Here is a 19,958-nt window from a genome sequence, read left to right on the forward strand (position 1 = left end):
TCTTGTCCCTGCCCTCAGACCTAGGCAGAGCACGTTGGCCATGTCCTTGTCCACCTGCCCAAATCTTTAGACTCTCTTTCTCTACCTCCCCTTGAACAGGGCTCATCTCAAGCCCTTTCCTGTTCAGATCATCAATTTTGTCATTGAGAAAGCCCTGAAAACCATGAGGTTGATGTCTACCTGGACACTGTATTAGCCTAGAAATAGAGGCAGTTGGACCTTTTCAATGGTCTCTTTCTTGGAGACCTGTTATTTTCATTCCATTGTTCATTCATTCATTCATTAATTCAGTCAGTCAACAAATATTTATTGAACACCTGATATGTAAATAGTGCTACTCTAGGATATAGCAAGAAGCAAGTTGTGAAAAAAAGATACCTATGGACATCACAAAATACAAGTAATTATAAATACAAAGGGGAAAAATAAGTAGGTCAGGTGACTAGGAAGTGTGGTGAGCGTGAAACTTTAGATAGGGTGGCCAAGAAGAGCTCACTGAGGGAGGGACGCAGAAGGAGCAGAGGGGCAGCTGGTAGCTGTCTGGGGAAACCGGCCTTCCAGGGAGGTCTGAGTGGAGAGGGAGCCTCATATGTTTAAAGAACCCAAAGGAGCCCCTGGGTCAGGAGTGGAGAAAGCAAGGCAGGGAGTGCTGGAAAGAGGAGGCCATGGGAGCATACTGAATAGAGCCACAGAGGCCACGGTGAGGGCAGTGTCCCCATCTTCAGAGGAGTAACACCAATAAAATGACCTACTGAAGGAAGCGCCGTGGGAGGGGGGCTCCTTACATGCCCGCCCCTTCCCTGGGCCCCCTGCCACTTACTGATGGAGGTGTTCATCTGCTGGTAGCTTCTAAAGAGCATCTTGGTGTGCAGCCCGGTGTCTGTGTTGTTTGTGGCCAGGGAGTCGTAGATGCATTGCCTCTCTCCATTACACTCCAAGATCAAAAGTTTATTCAAGGACTTGTTTATGAGTTGGTCATAAAAGACAGGGGTGAAATCGGAAGGCGGATGGTCGATCCTCTTGCCAAGGAGGCCTGATCCGTTGATCTTCCCTATGAAACACAGGAAGAGTGACAGTGGTGGTACCAGGGGTGGGACTCCAGCCATATTTCAGCTGCACCCACTTCTTATCCTCACCATATAATGTTCAGGCAGGGGAGGGGGCAGGGAAGGAGGCATGGATTTGGCTCTGTTTTTCTTCTCTTTTTAGGTGTTGGGGATGGAAACTAGGGCTTCCTGCATGCTAGACAGGCACTCTGCTACTGAGCTACACCCCAGCACCGGCATCCAGCTTCTGAGCCTGGAAGTTTCTATCATTACTTAGGGCCACCCCCTTCCCCTGTCCTCTCTTCCCAGTGGAGACATGTAGGTAGGATGGGAGGGGTGCATATCTAGGGTGTCTGCAGAATCCTCAGACCCTTACCAAGGATGGAGGTCTGGCCCCCACAGCCCTAAGGGAGACAACAAACAGAGACCCTTCATCTTGGTCTCCCCCGTCTCCCCCGAGGATCCTGAGGCCCACACTTACAGGTCATTCCATAGTGAAAAAGTGTCTCCTCAGAGCTGTTTCTGGGAACAGTTGAGCCGTTGGGCATCATGAAGTCGTCTTCTGGACTGTCATTCCATACCCCTGAGGGACAGAGTAGGAGGTTGGCCACCAGGGGAATGTGGCTCTCCCCTTCCCTGGGGAGCATTCAACAGGTCAGTTGCAATGGATCTCAGTTTGGGTCCCAGAAGGAAAAGAGAGGACCATGACCTTATATCCCTCGTATCTTCTTCAGGGAAGGAAGAGAAGGAAATGGAGAAAATGGAGGAAGGCAGGTGGCAGGGTTGGGGGGAATGTGGAAGGCAAAGATAAAGGAAGGACAGATGTGGGACACAGGAAGGTGGTAAGGCGGCCATGTTCCCTGGAACGTCAGGAGAAGGACCAAGCTCCATCTGGGGTCTCAGCCCCTGCTTCTTACCCAGGAGCCCCTCTGTGTGGTTTCGATACTCCTCTGGGAGGCTAGAGGAGGCATGGAGGATGTTGGAGAGAGCGATGACTGAGATGGCCACCGTCCCATCAAAGCTGGCTGAAACCTGGGAGCCATTGCGGGTCAGTAGGACTCCAGTGGTGTTGAATATCTCTAGGCCTAGAAGATGGGGAGCCAAGTGAAGAGACAGCCAGTACCAGCACCCTGGAGGTCACAGGACTTGGCAGCAGTGAGGGCTCATGACCCAGAGGAGACTCTAAAAGCAGGTCTGGGATGTTCTGAGAGTGTCTCATCTACAGGCCCCACCCAAGCACTCAGGCCACCCTCAAGGCCCACTGCACCTCCTTCCTCCTTGAGACTGGAGATGGGGGCTACTGAAGGAGCAGACTCACAGCACTGGAAGGAAGGAGGGAAGCAAGGAGAGAAAATGTAATGCCAAAGGGACTACAGGGGTGGTGACCGCTCTGCTCTGCCCAGTGCTGCCATCTCTATGCCTCATCACACTGCTCCCAGGGTGCTAAGCGCCCTGCTGACTTCCTACCCAGGGACTCAGGAAAGGGTGACTGACAGCCCTCCCTAGCCTACCTTCTGGGTCTTCACGGTTGGTCTCAAATGTCACATTCTGGTTATTGTGCAGAACATGGATTGTGTCCTCCTGCTCAAGGAGCCACTGAACCTGGAAAGTAATTGGAGGAGACTTCATTTCCATTGGGGCAGGTGGAGCCGAGGTCCAGAAAGGAGGCTCTAGAGAGCAACTCGGCTAGGACCTGGTCCCTGGAAGGAGAGGAAGGCAATAAGGAGGGTGGCAATGAGGTTCTGCCAGCTGACGTGTACAGAAAGGTTGGCATGGGCCAGGCCCTGTGCTAGGCACATTTCTTGGATTATCTTATTCAAATTTCACAACACCCACACTTTATCACAAGAAAAAAGCAACACAGGAAGCTTAGTGGTTTCTTCAAAGTGAAACAGCTGGTAAGAGGTGGAGGCGGGACCCTAATCCTGCCATTTAAAGGTTTTACTCTGGGGGCTCCACTGGCAGGATGTATCCCCCCCTCTTTCTGCCCCTTCCCATTCTTTGTTCTCTTCCTCCTTCTAGGCCTTGGTATCAGCTGAAGGTCCCTGAGGGGCTCTCTGGTCGTGGGCGGGGGGGGGGGGGGATGGTGCAGGGATCCTCTGGGCGTCCTCCACTCACTGTGATGGGGCCCAGGCCGCTGGAATTATATTGAGCAGCAAAGGCGATGAAGTTGGTGGCCCTGGCTGAGCCCGTCTGGGCAGTGCGGCCCTGCAGCAGGAAGGAGGAGTTTCCATCCCTGGCTCGAACCAGCAGGAAGTCCCCCAGCCCATTGAAGGTATAATTGGCACCATCCAAGGTGGTGATGTGGGGGTCTCCAAACATCCAGGCTAGAAACAAGGAAATAACACATTACTAACAAACCAGGGCTGAGATTCCTCCTGCCCACCAGGCTGGGCGTCTGCCAAGTAGACTCAACCCTGGGCAGATGCTCAGGGGATATAGAACCTGCCCCCAAGGCCTCTTGTACTTGTGTTCCCCGACCCCATCTGCATCCCTTCCCTAACTCTATATCCAAAGCCCCTCTGTTTGCTGTCAGCCCCACATAGGAATTGTCCCCATCTTCCCTTGTGACCCCCAGGTCTGCCCCAGGAATCTGGTCCTCTCCCAGTCCTGGCTCCACATCCCAGAGGCCAAGGGGATGCTTTGCAGGCGCCCCAGTCCTCACCGGGCCGCGGGGGTATGTATCTAGCACAGCTGACGCGGGGCCGCCTTTGCTGGTACAGGATGCAGAAGGAGGGCTTGTCGTTCCAGCGGCAGCACCAGTTCTGTGTCTCCAGTTCCTTGTCTGTGGAGGAGATGGGTGTGTTGGGGGTCAGAGGGGAGGCCTTGGAGAACAGCTGCAAGATGGCATCAGTGGCAAGAGCATGGCTTTGGAATCAGGCACAGAGCAGTTCCCATCCCACTGTGCTGTTGATGGATCAGACTCCCTTGCAGATGTGGAGTCCCAAGGCTCCCAAAGAGCCAGAGTGGGGAGGACATGGGGAGAATGGAGACTATGATGGTACAGATGGAGGGTGGGTGAACACAGATCATCCTGCACCCTCTCCCCTAGACCTCCATGTTTTGTAGCTCCCTTGGAGGGTCTCTGCAGGGAATAGATTCTGTCTTCCCCAAAATGGCCTGCTGATGTGGGCTCAGGGACTGGTTCAGGCTAAGTATTCTCCCCTTGCCTGGAAATATGTCCAGGCAGGGGGCCATGGGGCCAAGTGGAAATGGGGCAAGAGGCCCTTAGTCATAAATATCTAGAATGCTAACGGACAGGGATGGTGGAAACTTCCTAACTTCACGAGATCAGAGAATTGAGGGCCAAGGGAAAAAGATCTGGGAAGTAATGGAGACAAGAGGCTTCATATGGAGGGTCGGGAAGAGCGGTGGGCACCAGATCGGGTGGGAGTGAGATCTCCGAGGATGCACATACCAATCTCCCAAGGACTCTGCACATGAAAGCCTTCTTGAAACTCTCCCCAGGGCCCATAGCTGCAGCACACACCACCACGCCAGGACGAGAAGCTGCACAAGTGTCTGCGGCAGAAACCCCACCATCCTGCAACGAAGCCGGGAGTCCTCAGGCCCAGGCTTGAGTGCCTGAGGTGGGGCAGGGATGATAAGGAGGTGTTTCTGGGGAAGGAGCTGAGAGTGTATCAGAAAGGGGAGTGACAGTATGAACAGAGGGGATGGTAGGTGGGCTTGTGGGGATCGGGAAGAAGGTGTCACCTATGTTGACCTGCTGGAACCGTAAGTCCCACTGCCCCTGCTGCCAGGAACAAGGGCAAGAGATCTGGTTCCAGTTCCAGCTGGGCCACTGAGGCTGGCTCTTTAACCACCAGAGGCACTTGAGACGGTAGTTGGGCCTTTCTTCCCCGTGCAGCCTATAGACCTGCAGCCCCCGGAGGCCTAGAGAAGCAAGAGAAGAGGGAGTTAGCCCAGGACCTGGGGCCACAAGCTCTGTTTCAGCAAAGCACCCCCATGTCTCTCACTGACTCTCTGTGCAGGTCTTCCTGAGATGCGGCCTTTTTCAGACTGGCAGTGATTCCTTCCCTCAAACCCTTTGAACATGAGCTCCAAAGCCCTCAAACTTTGGCTTTCAGGGCAAAACTGTGCAAGTGCTGGGCAGGCAGGCCTTGCCTTGATCCAACTCGGAGCCAAACCCTGGTTTTACTCACCCACCTCCCATCCCTTCCTCTAAGCTCTAACACCTTCCAATCCCTCCAGATCAGTTCTGCTTCATGCACACTGCATTGTGGTCAGGGACACCACCCTCCACTCGGTCATGCCAGGAGACGCTGTCCTTCATGCCTCACCCTTGCTCTCCACCAGCAAAGACCCTCCAGTGGCCAAAGCAGCCAGGAGGACAGAAGCTGGTGCCCAAAGGCCATCTGGGAGCCACCGAGAAGCTGGCATGTGAAGCAGAGACTTGCTGCAACACCCTGCAGCTGAGGAGTCTTCCTCTGCATCCAGGGAACATCTGCTTTTCTTTTTTATTAACACATATTAATTTGTACAAAGCAATGGGTTTCCCTGGGACAGTTCTGTACATTATTCACCCTCCCTTCTGGCCTCTTTCACCTTCCCCACACTCCCTGGTCCTCTTTCCAGTCCCTAAGAGTCCCTCTTCTACCTTCAGGTCATTTTAAATATATTTCTTGATTTGTTTCAGTTTCCACAAATGAGGTACATGTAGAGCATGTGATACTTGTCTTTTTGTGTCTCGCTAATTCCCCTAACCTGATGTTTTCTAGTTCCATCCATTTTCATTCTTCTTTATGGCTGTGCTCCACTGTGTATATACTATGTTTTCTTTACCTATTTATCTGTTGACAGGTGCCTAGGCTAATTCCACATCATGGCCATTGTCAGTAAATATCCATACTATTTTCCATAGTGGCTATACAACTTCATTCACATCAATAGTGTACAAGGTTCCTTTTTCTCAACATCTTCCCAGCATTTATTTGTTTTGCTAAATGGCTATTCTAACTGGGGTGAAAAAAGAATTTCAGAATAGTTGTGTTTGTTTTGCGGTGCTAGGATAGAACTCAGGTGTGTGCTGGGCAAATACTCTAACACTAAACTAAACCCAGCCTTCAATGAAGTTTTGACTTGCATTTCCCTGATGGCTAAAGACATTGAGCATTTTTTTCCATATTTCTTATTGTCCATTTGTACTTCTTCTTTTGAGAAGTATCTATTCAGATCATTTGCCCATTTTTTTGACTGAATTACTTTGTTGTTGTTAAGGTTTTTTGAGCTTTCTTTATATATTGTGGCTATTAATCCTCTGTCAGACAAATAGTTGGCAAAGATTTTCTCCCATTCTGTAGGCTGATTCTTCAGTCTGTTGATTGTTTCCTATGCTGTGCAGAGCTTCTTAATTTGATATAAGCCCATTTGTTAATTCTTGTTTTTGTTACCAGACCTATTGGATTCCTAGCCAGAAAATCATTTCCTGTGTGCCACTATTTTGAAGTGTTTCCCCTGTGTTTTGTTATAGTAGTTTCAAAGTTTTAGGTCTTACATTAAGGTCTTTGATCCATTTTGAGTTGATTTTTGTACAAGTTGAGTTAGAGATCTAATTTTAGTCTTCTGCACGTGAACCTCCAGTTGTTCCAGGAGCATTTTGTTGAAGGGACTGTCTCATATCTCCAGGGCATGTCTTTGGCACCTTTGTGGAATCAGTTGACTGAAGAAGTGTGAATTGATTTCTGGGCCCTCATTTCTGTTCCATTGGTGCAAGTGTCTATTTTTGTGTCAATACCATGCTGAATTCATTACCATGGCTTTGTAGTATGTTTTAAAAATCAGGTGTTGTGGTGCCTCCAGTATGATGCTTTTTGTTTAGGATGGCTTTTGCTATTCTGGGTCTCTTGTGCTGCCGTATAATTTTTTTTTCTATTTCCGTGAAGAATGTCATTGGTATTTTAATGGAGATTGCATTAAATCTGCATTTTGGGTATTAGGGTCATATATGTGTGTGTGTGTGTGTGTGTGTGTGTGTGTGTGTGTGTCTATAGTGAGTGGGATTACTTTTCTGATTTCTTTCTCAGCAAATTCATTTTATAGGTGTAGAGAAAAGCTACTGGTTTTTATGTATTGGTTTTTCCTCCTGTTACTATACTGAATTTTTTAGTTCTAAAAGTCTTTTGGTGGAGTTTTGGGAATTTTCTATGTATAAAATTATATCATCAGCAAACATTGATAATTTAACTTTCTCCTTTCCAATTTATATGCCCCTCCCTCCCTCTCTTCCTCCCTTCCTTTATCTTGCCTAATTGCTTTGGTTATACTTTCTAGCACTGTAGTAAATAAGAGTGATGAGAGTGGTCATCTCTATCTCACTCCTGATCTTAGGGGAAATGCTCTCAGTTTTTCCCCATTCAATAGGATATTGGCAATGTATTTGCCATATATAGTCCTTATTATATTGAGGTATGATCTTTCTATACCTAATTTATTCAGGGCTTTTATGATAAAGGGATATTGAATTTTATCAAAATCTTTTTCTGTATCTATTGAGATGGTCATAAAACTTTTGTTGGGGCTGGGATTGTGGCTCAGCGGTGGTCTTCTGCATGTAAACTTCCAGTTGTTTAAAAATATTTAAAAAATAAATATTTTTTAAAAACTTTTGTCATTGATTCTGTTTTTGTGCTGTATTACATCTTTTGTATTACATTTATTGATTTGTGTATGTTGAACCATCCTTGTATCCTTGGAATTAAATCAACTTGATCACAGAGTATGATCTTTATAATGTACCTTGTATTAAATTTGCAAGTATTTAATTGATGACTTTTGCACCTATGTTCACCGTGAATACTGGCCTATAGTTTTCTTTTTTTGTTATTGTGTCCTTACCAGGTTTTGTTAGTAGGAGAATACTGGATTCATAGAATGAATTTGAAAGTGTATTCCCCTTTCCTTTTATAGAATAGTTTCAGAAGCATTGTTTTTCTTTAAAAGTCTGGTAAAATTCAGTAGTGAATCCATCCACTACTGGGTTTTTCTTTGTTAGTAGACTCTCTTTTTTTACTGTTTCAATCTGCTCACTTGTTATTTATATATTTAGGGTGTTTTTAAATGCCTTTTGGCTCAATTGGGTATGTCATATGTGTCTAGAAATTTGTCCATTTCTTCTAAATTTTCCAATTTATCCACATATAGTTTTTTTTCAAAATTTTCTAAGGATCCTTTGGATTTCAGTGGTGTCTTGTAATGTCTCCTTTGTCACCTCTAGTTTTATTTATTTGTGTCTTCTTTCTCTTTCTTATGGTAGCTAAATGTTCGTCAATTTTGTTTCTTTTCAAAGAACCAACTTGTTTCATTGATCCTTTGTATTATTCTTTTAGTCTCTATTTCATTTATTTTCACCTTGATCTTGACTTCTTTCATTCTACTGATCTTTGGTTTGCTTTGCTCTTGGTTTTGTGAAACCTTGAGATGAACTGGTAGGTTATTCATTTGAATAACTACTTACATGGCTGACCTTCAATGCTAAAACACCCTTTACTCTATCACATTCTGGAAACTATAATTTCTTTCTCTTTGGGGCCTCTGCACATTGCATTGAGTCATGGAGGAAGCAACATGGTTTGCCTCCAGATATTGAAGTCTTTTTTACCAGAGTGAAAGCTGTTTGATAGCAAACATAGTTGACCTTTTAACTTTTATTCAGCACACCGAGGTGCTAAATAAATGTTGACTGAACTTCAGATCTCTGGAACTCCTTTTGGTAGATTCTCTTAAGGGATCTTATCTGGGCTTTCATTTCAGCTCTGAGACAGGACATTTGGAGTATGGTTCTAACTGTCCACTTATATCCCCATCTCCCATTTTCCTTACTTCTAGGATCTGGGCCCCCACTGACAGACCTCCTGGATTTGGAATATCTGATTTGGCTCATGTGAGACAGAGCTCCATAGACGGCACAGTATCTAAGGGTATGGAAGGCACTAGTTGCTCCTTGGGCTCTCCCAGGTCCAGAGTGTACGGGTAGGCTGTCAGACTATGCAGGGAAAGGCTTTCAGGATGATGGAGAAGTTAGGGACCCACTTTATAAGACTGCCATGACATACAGAGTAAAGGACAAGGGAAGATTGAGTCCACCTAAAGTATGATAAAGTGATGTTTTTTACCTAATTTGGAATTCAAGAATCGGTCCGGACGATACTTCTCCCACAATGGCCGGGACATCAGTGGGCTGTTTTCAAAATACCCATCTCCACTGCAGGCAAAAGAAAGACTCTTAGTCCTCTGTCACTCACAGGTTCTTCCCTGTTCTTTGAAAGTTACTAATTCAGCTAGTCAGTCTGCCAGCACTCAGTTCAGCTGGTCAGCAGTCAGCAGCTGGTAGCCTATTATTCAGCTGGTCAGTTGGGCAACCGCCTTAAATCCCTGAGTTCCAGTACTAAGGAGAAGGGAGGAGAAGACAGGCAGAAAGATTCTGTTTATTCCACATCTGATTTCTGACTGCAAGAAACCAGTAAGTCCACTTGGCCATGTGGTAGAAATGGGAAAATAACAGGAGTTCAGGCTTCCTTATCATTTGTTTCCCTTAAACTAGGGATGGAGAGGGACAGACGCCAGGGGCCAACATATTGCATTGGTTCAGAGCTGGACTCTGAGTCAGACAATCCTGGAGTCAACGGATGATCCCAACTCTTCCTAGCTTAGTGACCATGGATAAAAGAGATCACAGTAATGTCTACCTCACAGCATTGTGAGTATTCAATGCAGTAACATCTGCACATGGCCTCAGAACTGAGTGAGGACCCTATATCATGGCACCACCACCTCTACCACTGCCATTGCATCCTCAGTGTAGGTCCAGACTGGAGGAAAACCAGGAGCCTCACTACCCCCATAGCCTGTAGCTTCACTCTGGGCGTATGACACAGAGCAGTGACTCCTGATCTTTGCTCTTCTGTGACACAGGCAAATGACACACGCATGTCATTTAGATGTTTTCAGGGTGGTGTGAGATTCCTTGCCAGGTGGGTAATTCCACTCCTTTCTCCTTTACAGCACATCAAGAATCAAGTGAAGCCGAGCACTGTGGCACATGCCTGTAATCTCAGCGGCCTGGGAGGCTGAGGCAGAAGGATAGTGAATTCAAAGCCTGCCTCAGCAACTTAGTGAGGCCCTAAGTAATTTAGCAAGACCCTGTCTCTAAATAAAATATAGAGAAAGGGCTGGGGATGTGTCTCAGTGGTGAACTGCCCCCTGGGTTCAATCAGCAGTACCAAAAAAAAAAAAAAAAAAAAAACCAGAAAGAAAAACAGTCAAGTGAAATAAATGCAATTATAGGGCAACCTGAATATACCATAATGTAAGAGAAAACCACATGCAGCAATGGCCAGTAATAAATGGCATGTAACCTTCACTACTGAGTGCCACACACTAGCATATGGTTGGGATCCATTATGTCAGAGGCTGGGTCACGTCCACACACAGGTACCCACATTGCACCCATCCACAGACCCCTCCCTTCCCTCCTCTATATCCAGTGCCATCTAAGCTGCTAGGTGCCCCTAGGTAGGTAGATAATTCTCAGGAAGCCAGGAAAGCAGATTCCAGCCTCAGATGTTTTGGTTCAAATCAGACTTTGAGATAATTGCTTATCTGTTTGCATCTCAGTTTCCTTATCTGCAGAATGAGCATAACAAATAGTTCTACCTCATGGATGGTTGTGATAATCACTAAAATAATGTCTATGAGGTTTTTAACATAGTAAGTTTTTAACATGGCTGTTATTATGGTATCTGAGGAGTGAAGAGAAATCAACATGTCAATGGAAACTAGGGAATGCAAAGTAAAAAAAAAAAAAAAAATAGTGCAATGCCCAGGGACTAGAGTAGGAAAGATGGCAGGACGAATTGGGGCATTTTTCATCAGAAATAGCAATGAAGGAAGCACTGTGGGAAGTGAAGTGGGTGCAAATCACACGCATCAGTAAGGAGGAGCCATGCCTTGTGCGGGGGGGTGGAATGTGCTGCTCAGTACAGAAGCCTTGCCTCCATGTCTTACCTGGAGAAGCCCATGAGGACCCCGTTGCCCCAGCGCTGGGTTAGGTCCCACCGCATCCCATTACTCTGATAGAGAAACAGGGCATAGGATCTGCTCCCATCTGTGGAGAGGATGGCTTGGTAGGTGTTGGTCTGGAGGTTGGTAGGAGACAAAAATAAGGATGCCTATGAGAGACACTGGGTCTAGTAGTAGTTCTCATGTGACCCCTTGAGTTATCTCAAGAAGGTTGTAATAAAAAGAGTGAATCTGGCTCCACACATGTTCTCTAGTCCTGGTTTGAGATGTAATTATTTGCTGGCTCCTACATGTGCTTCTGCATTGCTATCTTTGCCATGAGGTGATGCAGCCAATAGGGGCCCTCAATGAACCTGCACTGCAGTTTGGACTTTCATCCTCCAGAACTGCAGGTTAAATAAACCTCTTTTCTTCATAAGTATCCTGTTTCAGGTATTTTATCACGGTAATACAAAACTGACTAATATATAAATCATATGAAATTGCCAATAGTCAGACATATTTGATCAAAAAAAAATGCCATTTCCTGTTTCTGGTTTCCAGGCTATTGTGAAGTCGTATAAGAAAGGGCTGAGGCAGGCCTGGCACACGGTGTGTGCTCAGCAATTAGTTCTGGCAGGAATTGCTATAATCAACAAGCTTTCCTACTTTCCTTGAGTCAGAGAGGGTTCTAGAAGAGTAGCCCCTCCCTGGGATTCTAGGATGGCTGACCCCCACATGTCTCACAGGAAGCCATTTTTGGTTCACTCACTCCAAAGGTCCACTGGGCAGGATAGGCAGGGGCATCGACCCATGTGACCTTGAGGGTCCACTTGGCTTTATAGCTCCAGGTGTTTGTGAACTTTTCAATCCAAGTCTCCACCTGCTGAACTGTCGGGTTGTATTCATCATAGAGTGTCTCATATTCCTAGAAAAGGAAGGCAGGTAAGAATAAGAAAATGAGGGTTCCATTCAAGACCCCTGAGGGACCCCAACTTTCTGCTTAGGAATCATACTCATTTTAGTGCTCCCACACTGCCCCTGCTTTCCTGTTCTAGGCCTGTGTTTTTACTCTTTAGTCCAAATTTAAATTTGGACTGCAGGAAAACTTGGGGTACATGGAATGGGGTGGGGGAGTCCCCACCCAGAAATCTAAGTCCTTTGGACTTGAACTCATGTATCTCTTACCTCAAACCAGCTCAGATTGAGTGACCACGTGTGCCCATTTTTACCTCCCCATGTCTGACTGGAACCTCTGCAGTGCATTATGGCAAGGGCACAAAACACATTTGCTGCAGTAGCCTTCATCATATGCTCCCACTGTCTGGAATTATTAACCCAATCTAGGAGCACAGGAGGGGCCCTGTTTGACTCAGGCTTGTTAGAATAGACTCTCTGCAGCCCTGTATTTTGTTTGTTTGATTTTTGAGGCACTGGGGATTAAACCCAGGGCCTCACACATACTAGGAAAGCACTCTACCACTGAGCTACATGCTCACCTACAGCCCTATTTTAAAATCAGTTGCTGACCTGCCAATCCCTATTCCTGTTGCCTGCAAGACTTCACATGGTTAGATTAGGATATTTTTGAGTCTGTTTAATATTCCTTATTGGCTTAGCCTCCCTATCCCATATTAAGTCTCAATCCCTACCCACGTGAGCCCGGGCAATGACAGAAGTGACACTTCCAGGATCCTGATTCCCAGGCTTTGAAAGACCCACCTGGTAAAATATGGTTCCCCTGCGGCCGGAAAAGTCAGCATCATCCCAGAATGGAGCCACCATGGCCACAGGTTCCCTTCCTGTGAAGCCTCCTAGCGGTGGATTGGGGTAGGAGAACTTCTGGTAATCTGACTTGGGGAAAATGATCTGGCCGTTGTCTGTGAACTGAGAACCGGAGTTTTTGGTTAGCATTCAGGGAGAAAGTGAGGAGCCAACCTAGCTTCGGGCCAGCTCCTCAGAAGCATGGCCCCCAACGGCCTCTCTGGGCAGATCAGACATGTCAACCACCCCTGGAGGCTCACCTCTCCACTTTCTGTCTTCTGGGAGAGCTCTTTACATAATAACCTCACAAATACTCGCCAACCTCAAGACAGTCTTCATATCTGAGGGTGATAGGCTGTGTCCTGTCTCGGTGTAGACCCCAGGCTTTTGCCCAGCTCCATCCTGAAGCCTGTGAACCCTCAGATGAGGCCAAAGAAATTGACACCCTCGCTTTCACCTTTGTTTCCTCCTCATTTTGTGTCCTAAGGGCCCTCCCTGACGGCGACAGGGGCCAATTCTGTGTACAAAATCTTCCTTGGGAGACATGGGCCAGAGAGGACCAGGAAGTAATTATAGAAGAGGGAGGTGGCACGTAAACTGCTCAAGTTTGCCAAGTACAGCTTCCTACTCATAAAAAAAGTCCCATGAAAACAGGGGTGAGCTGACTGGGCCCTCTTCTCTTTTTACTGGGGTAAGGACATTTGGTCCACATGGGGAGTGTAAGGATTCTGGCTGTGGAAATGTACAAGGCAGCGTTCCTCTGGTGAGCAAACTCTTGGAGGGTAACAGGCGCCCGGTTATCCACACTTAAAATATTCTACAGTTTCTCCTTGGAACTAGTAAGATGACTGATACATGCCCAATGCCCAGCTGCTATGGTAATGTCCTTCACAAGGAGGCTCTATGTTAGAGTCTTATCAGCCTCAACCTTAATCTCAGACACTCAGCTTCTGGGAATAAAGGAACTTTCTTAGACAACACCAACGTGTCACTGGGCCTAAACCTGCCCACAAAACTGTAACTTTATACAATGAGCAATATGTACTAATGATGTCAATGACCTAATGTAACCTATGGATATAAATAAAGCTGGCATCTCAGATAAGCAGCCCTTTTGACTTTGCCCCTGCACCTTGCTTGCTTCTGTCTCTTTTTGTTCTTCTTTACAGGGGAGGGAGGTTTGCCTCACTCCTGTTTTCCTCAGCTAGAACTCTGACATTAAAGAAGGCTGTACATGTCAAAATGAGGCCTAGAAAAGATGGCTTCCATCCTCCCTTCCTTTTAGTCACAGGGTCATCTCCAACGCTGAACAGAGAAGCAGGGCCCAGAAAGCACAGGTCCTACCACTAGGGCTGTAGTCAGAGACTCACGTAGAGAGAATCCCGCAGAGAGAAGCCAAGTGGGAAGCCAATCTGGAGCTTGAAGAGCTGCGAGGTGAAGTCCACAGTCCTGATAGACAACTGCAGGTCTCCAGAGCTGAACCCATAAGGGAAGAGGGGAACACCTGGCCAGGACAGAGAAGAGTCCTTGTGGACCTTGACCTCCTTTCAGGCTCACAGTGATCCCTAGGGAGCTTTCCCCAAGCTGTTCCTCACCCTTGTCCTCTGTTCCTCAAGGTGTTCCAGCAGGTCCTGACTGGGAGCCATCAAGGACTCTTCTCTCCACGTATTTCACACATCTCCTCATTTATTCTTACTGTTATGGTTTGGATGTGAGGGGTCCCCCAAAAGCTTATGTGTGAGACAATGCAAGAAGGCTTAGTGGAGAAAAGATTGGGTTGTGAGACCTTAACCCAGTCAGTGAATCAACGTCCTGATGGGATTAGCTGAGTGGTAGCTGAAGGCCGGAAGGGTGTGGCTGGAGCACGTGGGTCATTGGGTTGTCTTTAGGGTCTATATTTGTATTTGGCAATTAGAGTTTCTCTCACTCTCCTTTCTGATCATCATGTGAGCTGCTTCTCTATGCCACACAAGAAGAGGCACCCTCTTCTTCCATGATGTTCAGCCTTATCTTGAACCCAGAGGAAAGCCAGCTGTCTATGGACTGAGACCTCTGAAACTGTCAACTTTCAACTAAACTTTTCCTCCCCTAAAATAGCTCTGGTCAGATCTTTTTTAGTCACAGCAGCAAAAAAGCTAACTAAAACACTTATCCCCCAGTCTGGAGAAAAACCGGTCCTGCTGTCAGAACACGGACAAACCATTCTATAGCTGTTTTAGGAGTCCTAATGCTTTTAAGAATTAAAATATTAAACTCTGATGCAGTAAAGATTAGTAATTGAAAGGACTTTTCATAGAATGGGACTTGTTTCCTAAGATAGTATTTCTCCAAATAAACTTGAAGATTTCCTAGAATTTGTTCTAGGACCTAAAGATCCCTGGGCTCCAGTTTGAGAGACCTTGTCCTAAATGTTTTTCAAATGGATCTTGCTTCCAGATTGAGAGCCGCTGACTCCTTGGCGCCTTCTCTTGATCTAGCTTGGGTACTGCAGGGGCCTGACCACCTCCCTTGGCCTCTTCACTAACCCCTCCTGCGAGTGTGTCCACACCAGCCGCCACAGTGCCATTCATACAAGGCAAGTCTGTGTCCTCCTGGTTTCCCTTACCTACGGGATTCTTGCACGCACCAGCTTTCACATATTCTTCACCTTACTTCTGGCAACCCCAAATGCTTTGAAGATCTCTCCAGGTGACACTGGGATGTTTTATTTTTTCACTTCCATGCATTTGTTCTATTGCTCAGATCCTTCTCCCTGCCTGGAATGTCCAGCTTGCACTTCTATTCACTCTTGCCTGAAAGCCTCTTGTCCACCTTGAACCCATTCCCACATCCTTTGGGGGCTTTCCATTTTGTGCTCCTAGTTTCCTGGGCTGGCATCTGTAAGAGAGTTGATCTGTCCCCTAATGAATGGCACATGATCATTTCCCTATCTCCAGCACCTGGCCCACTGCCATGCACAAAGCTACCAGTAGAACCCAATTCTACTTCTAAATGTCTCCTGTAAGGATTGTTCTGACCAAGAGAGTAGAAAATGAGGAAGCTATGGTGAGACTAAGCACTGAGTTAGACCATCCCTCTAAGGGAATATGCAGACAGACTGTATTTCTATGGCTCATATAGGGCAGTGAGGTACCCAGAGAACTGGTTCCCTCAACTACACACCAGGGTCTTCATTGGCAAATTCAGTCCAGCTACCACCCTGCTGCCTTCACATCTAGTTCAGTTGCAGGGGGAGAGCTACCACCTCCAGAGCATCACTCACCTTGCCCCACCTGGACAGGGCGTGGGGAAGTTGTTGGGCGGGAACTTGTGGAAGTGGTGAGAGCAGGGGTTGTAAGAGTCAGAGAGGCTTTAGAAGGTGGAGGTATTGCTGTGCTGGTGGCTACCTCCTGAGGGGATGTCTCTGCAGAAAGGGTCACTGGCAGAGTGTTTCCACTCAGGGAGGTTAATAGGATTGATGTGGTCCCCTCTGGGGAGGGGCTGGGTGGAGGAGATGAAGTTGTTTCCTGGGTGGAGGAGCTGGGTGTTGGAACAGTTGGTGGTTCTGGTCCTGTTGTCCTGGAAACCCCTGAGGTGGCTGTTGGACGACTTGTAGTTCCGGATTGTGATGTGGTCCTTTTATTTTCTGCAGTGGAGTCTGTGGAGGCTGTTGTGGTGGGCACCTCTGTGGTCATTGTGGGTATGTTGCTGACACTGGAAGAAGACAAGCTGGTGGACTCACCAGGAGGGGATGTCTCTGCTGAAATGGTCACTGGCAGAGTGTTTCCACTCAGGGAGGTTGAAAGAGTTGATGTGGTCCCCTCTGGGGAGGGGCTGGGAGGAGGAGACGCAGATGTTTCCTGGGTGGAGGAGCTGGGTGTTGGAACAGTTGATGGTTCTGGTCCTGTTGTTCTGGAAACCCCTGAGGTGGCTGTTGGAAGACTTGCAGTTCCTGGCTGTGATGTGGTCCCTGTGTTTTCTGCAATGGAGTCTGTGGAGGCTGTTGTGGTGGACACCTCTGTTATCACTGTGGGTGTGTTGCTGACACTGGAAGAAGACAAGCTGGTGGACTCACCAGGAGGGGATGTCTCTGCTGATATGGTCACTGGCAGAGTGTTTCCATTCAGGGAGGTTGATAGGGTTGATGTGGTCCCCTCTGGGAAGGGGCTAGGTGGAGGAGATGAAGTTGTTTCCTGGGTGGAGGAGCTGGGTGTTGGAACAGTTGATGGTTCTGGTCCTGTTGTCCTGGAAACCCCTGAGGTGGCTGTTGGAAGACTTGCAGTTCCAGGCTGTGATGTGGTCCCTGTGTTTTCTGCAATGGAGTCTGTGGAGGCTGTTGTGGTGGACACCTCTGTTGTCACTATGGGTGTGCTGCTGACACTGGAAGAGGACAAGCTGGTGGACTCACCAGGAGAGGATGCATCTGCTGATATGGTCACTGGCAGAGTGTTTCCATTCAGGGAGGTTGATAGGGTTGATGTGGTCCCCTCTGGGAAGGGGCTAGGTGGAGAAGATGAAGTTGTTTCCTGGGTGGAGGAGCTGGGTGTTGGAACAGTTTGTGGTTCTGGTCCTGTTGTCCTGGAAACCCCTGAGGTGGCTGTTGGACGACTTGTAGTTCCGGATTGTGATGTGGTCCCTGTATTTTCTGCAGTGGAGTCTATGGAGGCTGTTGTGGTGGGCACCTCTGTGGTCATTGTGGGTATGTTGCTGACACTGGAAGAGGACAAGCTGGTGGACTCACCAGGAGAGGATGTCTCTGCTGAAATGGTCACTGGCAGAGTGTTTCCACTCAGGGAGGTTGAAAGAGTTGATGTGGTCCCCTCTGGGGAGGGGCTGGGAGGAGGAGATGCAGATGTTTCCTGGGTGGAGGAGCTGGGTGTTGGAAAAGTTGATGGTTCTGGTCCTGTTGTTCTGGAAACCCCTGAGGTGGCTGTTGGAAGACTTGCAGTTCCAGGCTGTGATGCGGTCCCTGTATTTTCTGCAGTGGAGTCTGTGGAAACTGTTGTGGTGGACACCTCTATTGTCACTGTGGGTGTGTTGCTGACACTGGAAGAAGACAAGCTGGTGGGCTCACCAGGAGAGGATGCATCTGCTGATATGGTCACTGGCAGAGTGTTTCCACTCAGGGAGGTTGATAGGGTTGATGCTGTCCTCTCTGGGGAGGGGCTGGGTGGAGGAGATGAAGTTGTTTCCTGGGTGGAGGAGCTGGGTGTTGGAACAGTTGATGGTTCTGGTCCTGTTGTCCTGGAAACCCCTGAGGTGGCTGTTGGAAGACTTGCAGTTCCTGGCTGTGATGTGGTCCCTGTGTTTTCTGCAGTGGAGTCTGTGGAAACTGTTGTGGTGGACACCTCTGTGGTCACTGTGGGTATGTTGCTGACACTGGAAGAGGACAAGCTGGTGGACTCACCAGGAGGGGATGTCTCTGCTGAAATGGTCACTGCCAGAGTGTTTCCACTCAGAGAGGTTGAAAGAGTTGATGTGGTCCCCTCTGGGGAGGGGCTGGGAGGAGGAGACGCAGATGTTTCCTGGGTGGAGGAGCTGGGTGTTGGAGCAGTTGATGGTTCTGGTCCTGTTGTCCCGGAAACCCCTGAGGTGGCTGTTGGAAGACTTGCAGTTCCAGGCTGTGGTGCGGTCCCTGTATTTTCTGCAGTGGAGTCTGTGAAAACTGTTGTGGTGGACACCTCTATTGTCACTGTGGGTGTGTTGCTGACACTGGAAGAAGACAAGCTGGTGGACTCACCAGGAGGGGATGCATCTGCTGATATGGTCACTGGCAGAGTGTTTCCACTCAGGGAGGTTGATAGGGTTGATGCTGTCCTCTCTGGGGAGGGGCTGGGTGGAGGAGATGAAGTTGTTTCCTGGGTGGAGGAGCTGGGTGTTGGAACAGTTGATGGTTCTGGTCCTGTTGTCCTGGAAACCCCTGAGGTGGCTGTTGGAAGACTTGCAGATCCAGGCTGTGATGTGGTCCCTGTGTTTTCTGCAGTGGAGTCTGTGGATGCTGTTGTGGTGACCACCTCTGTGGTCACTGTGGGTATGTTGCTGACACTGGAAGAGGACAAGCTGGTGGACTCACCAGGAGGGGATGTCTCTGCTGAAATGGTCACTGGCAGAGTGTTTCCACTCAGGGAGGTTGAAAGAGTTGATGTGGTCCCCTCTGGGGAGGGGCTGGGAGGAGGAGACGCAGATGTTTCCTGGGTGGAGGAGCTGGGTGTTGGAACAGTTGATGGTTCTGGTCCTGTTGTCCCGGAAACCCCTGAGGTGGCTGTTGGAAGACTTGCAGTTCCAGGCTGTGGTGCGGTCCCTGTATTTTCTGCAGTGGAGTCTGTGGAAACTGTTGTGGTGGACACCTCTATTGTCACTGTGGGTGTGTTGCTGACACTGGAAGAAGACAAGCTGGTGGGCTCACCAGGAGAGGATGCATCTGCTGATATGGTCACTGGCAGAGTGTTTCCACTCAGGGAGGTTGAAAGAGTTGATGTGGTCCCCTCTGGGGAGGGGCTGGGTGGAGGAGATGAAGTTGTTTCCTGGGTGGAGGAGCTGGGTGTTGGAACAGTTGATGGTTCTGGTCCTGTTGTCCTGGAAACCCCTGAGGTGGCTGTTGGAAGACTTGCAGATCCAGGCTGTGATGTGGTCCCTGTGTTTTCTGCAGTGGAGTCTGTGGATGCTGTTGTGGTGACCACCTCTGTGGTCACTGTGGGTATGTTGCTGACACTGGAAGAGGACAAGCTGGTGGACTCACCAGGAGAGGATGTCTCTGCTGAAATGGTCACTGGCAGAGTGTTTCCACTCAGGGAGGTTGAAAGAGTTGATGTGGTCCCCTCTGGGGAGGGGCTGGGAGGAGGAGACGCAGATGTTTCCTGGGTGGAGGAGCTGGGTGTTGGAACAGTTGATGGTTCTGGTCCTGTTGTCCTGGAAACCCCTGAGGTGGCTGTTGGAAGACTTGCAGATCCAGGCTGTGATGTGGTCCCTGTGTTTTCTGCAGTGGAGTCTGTGGATGCTGTTGTGGTGAACACCTCTGTGGTCACTGTGGGTATGTTGCTGACACTGGAAGAGGACAAGCTGGTGGACTCACCAGGAGGGGATGTCTCTGCTGAAATGGTCACTGGCAGAGTGTTTCCACTCAGGGAGGTTGAAAGAGTTGATGTGGTCCCC

The 19,958-nt window shown here is 48.3% G+C and overlaps 1 protein-coding gene across 1 annotated transcript in view; it reads right to left on the minus strand.

Annotated features, from left to right (window-relative positions):
• The window catches only part of MUC4 (mucin 4, cell surface associated), a gene marked incomplete at both ends in the record, with an annotated part of 49,802 nt that overhangs the window by 10,821 nt on the left and 19,023 nt on the right, over positions 1 to 19,958 (minus strand). Inside the window, 13 exons of the mRNA XM_081301966.1 lie at positions 821 to 1,051; positions 1,528 to 1,629; positions 1,964 to 2,131; positions 2,558 to 2,648; positions 3,165 to 3,373; positions 3,712 to 3,831; positions 4,465 to 4,590; positions 4,761 to 4,940; positions 9,179 to 9,267; positions 11,070 to 11,200; positions 11,836 to 11,991; positions 12,786 to 12,950; positions 14,198 to 14,331. Coding sequence (XP_081158092.1) covers positions 821 to 1,051; positions 1,528 to 1,629; positions 1,964 to 2,131; positions 2,558 to 2,648; positions 3,165 to 3,373; positions 3,712 to 3,831; positions 4,465 to 4,590; positions 4,761 to 4,940; positions 9,179 to 9,267; positions 11,070 to 11,200; positions 11,836 to 11,991; positions 12,786 to 12,950; positions 14,198 to 14,331 — 1,902 coding nt within the window. The remainder of the gene's footprint in view (positions 1 to 820; positions 1,052 to 1,527; positions 1,630 to 1,963; positions 2,132 to 2,557; positions 2,649 to 3,164; positions 3,374 to 3,711; positions 3,832 to 4,464; positions 4,591 to 4,760; positions 4,941 to 9,178; positions 9,268 to 11,069; positions 11,201 to 11,835; positions 11,992 to 12,785; positions 12,951 to 14,197; positions 14,332 to 19,958) is intronic.

Source organism: Spermophilus citellus, assembly GCF_964194105.1.
Source record: "Spermophilus citellus genome assembly, chromosome: 7".
Taxonomy (NCBI): Eukaryota; Metazoa; Chordata; class Mammalia; order Rodentia; family Sciuridae; genus Spermophilus; species Spermophilus citellus.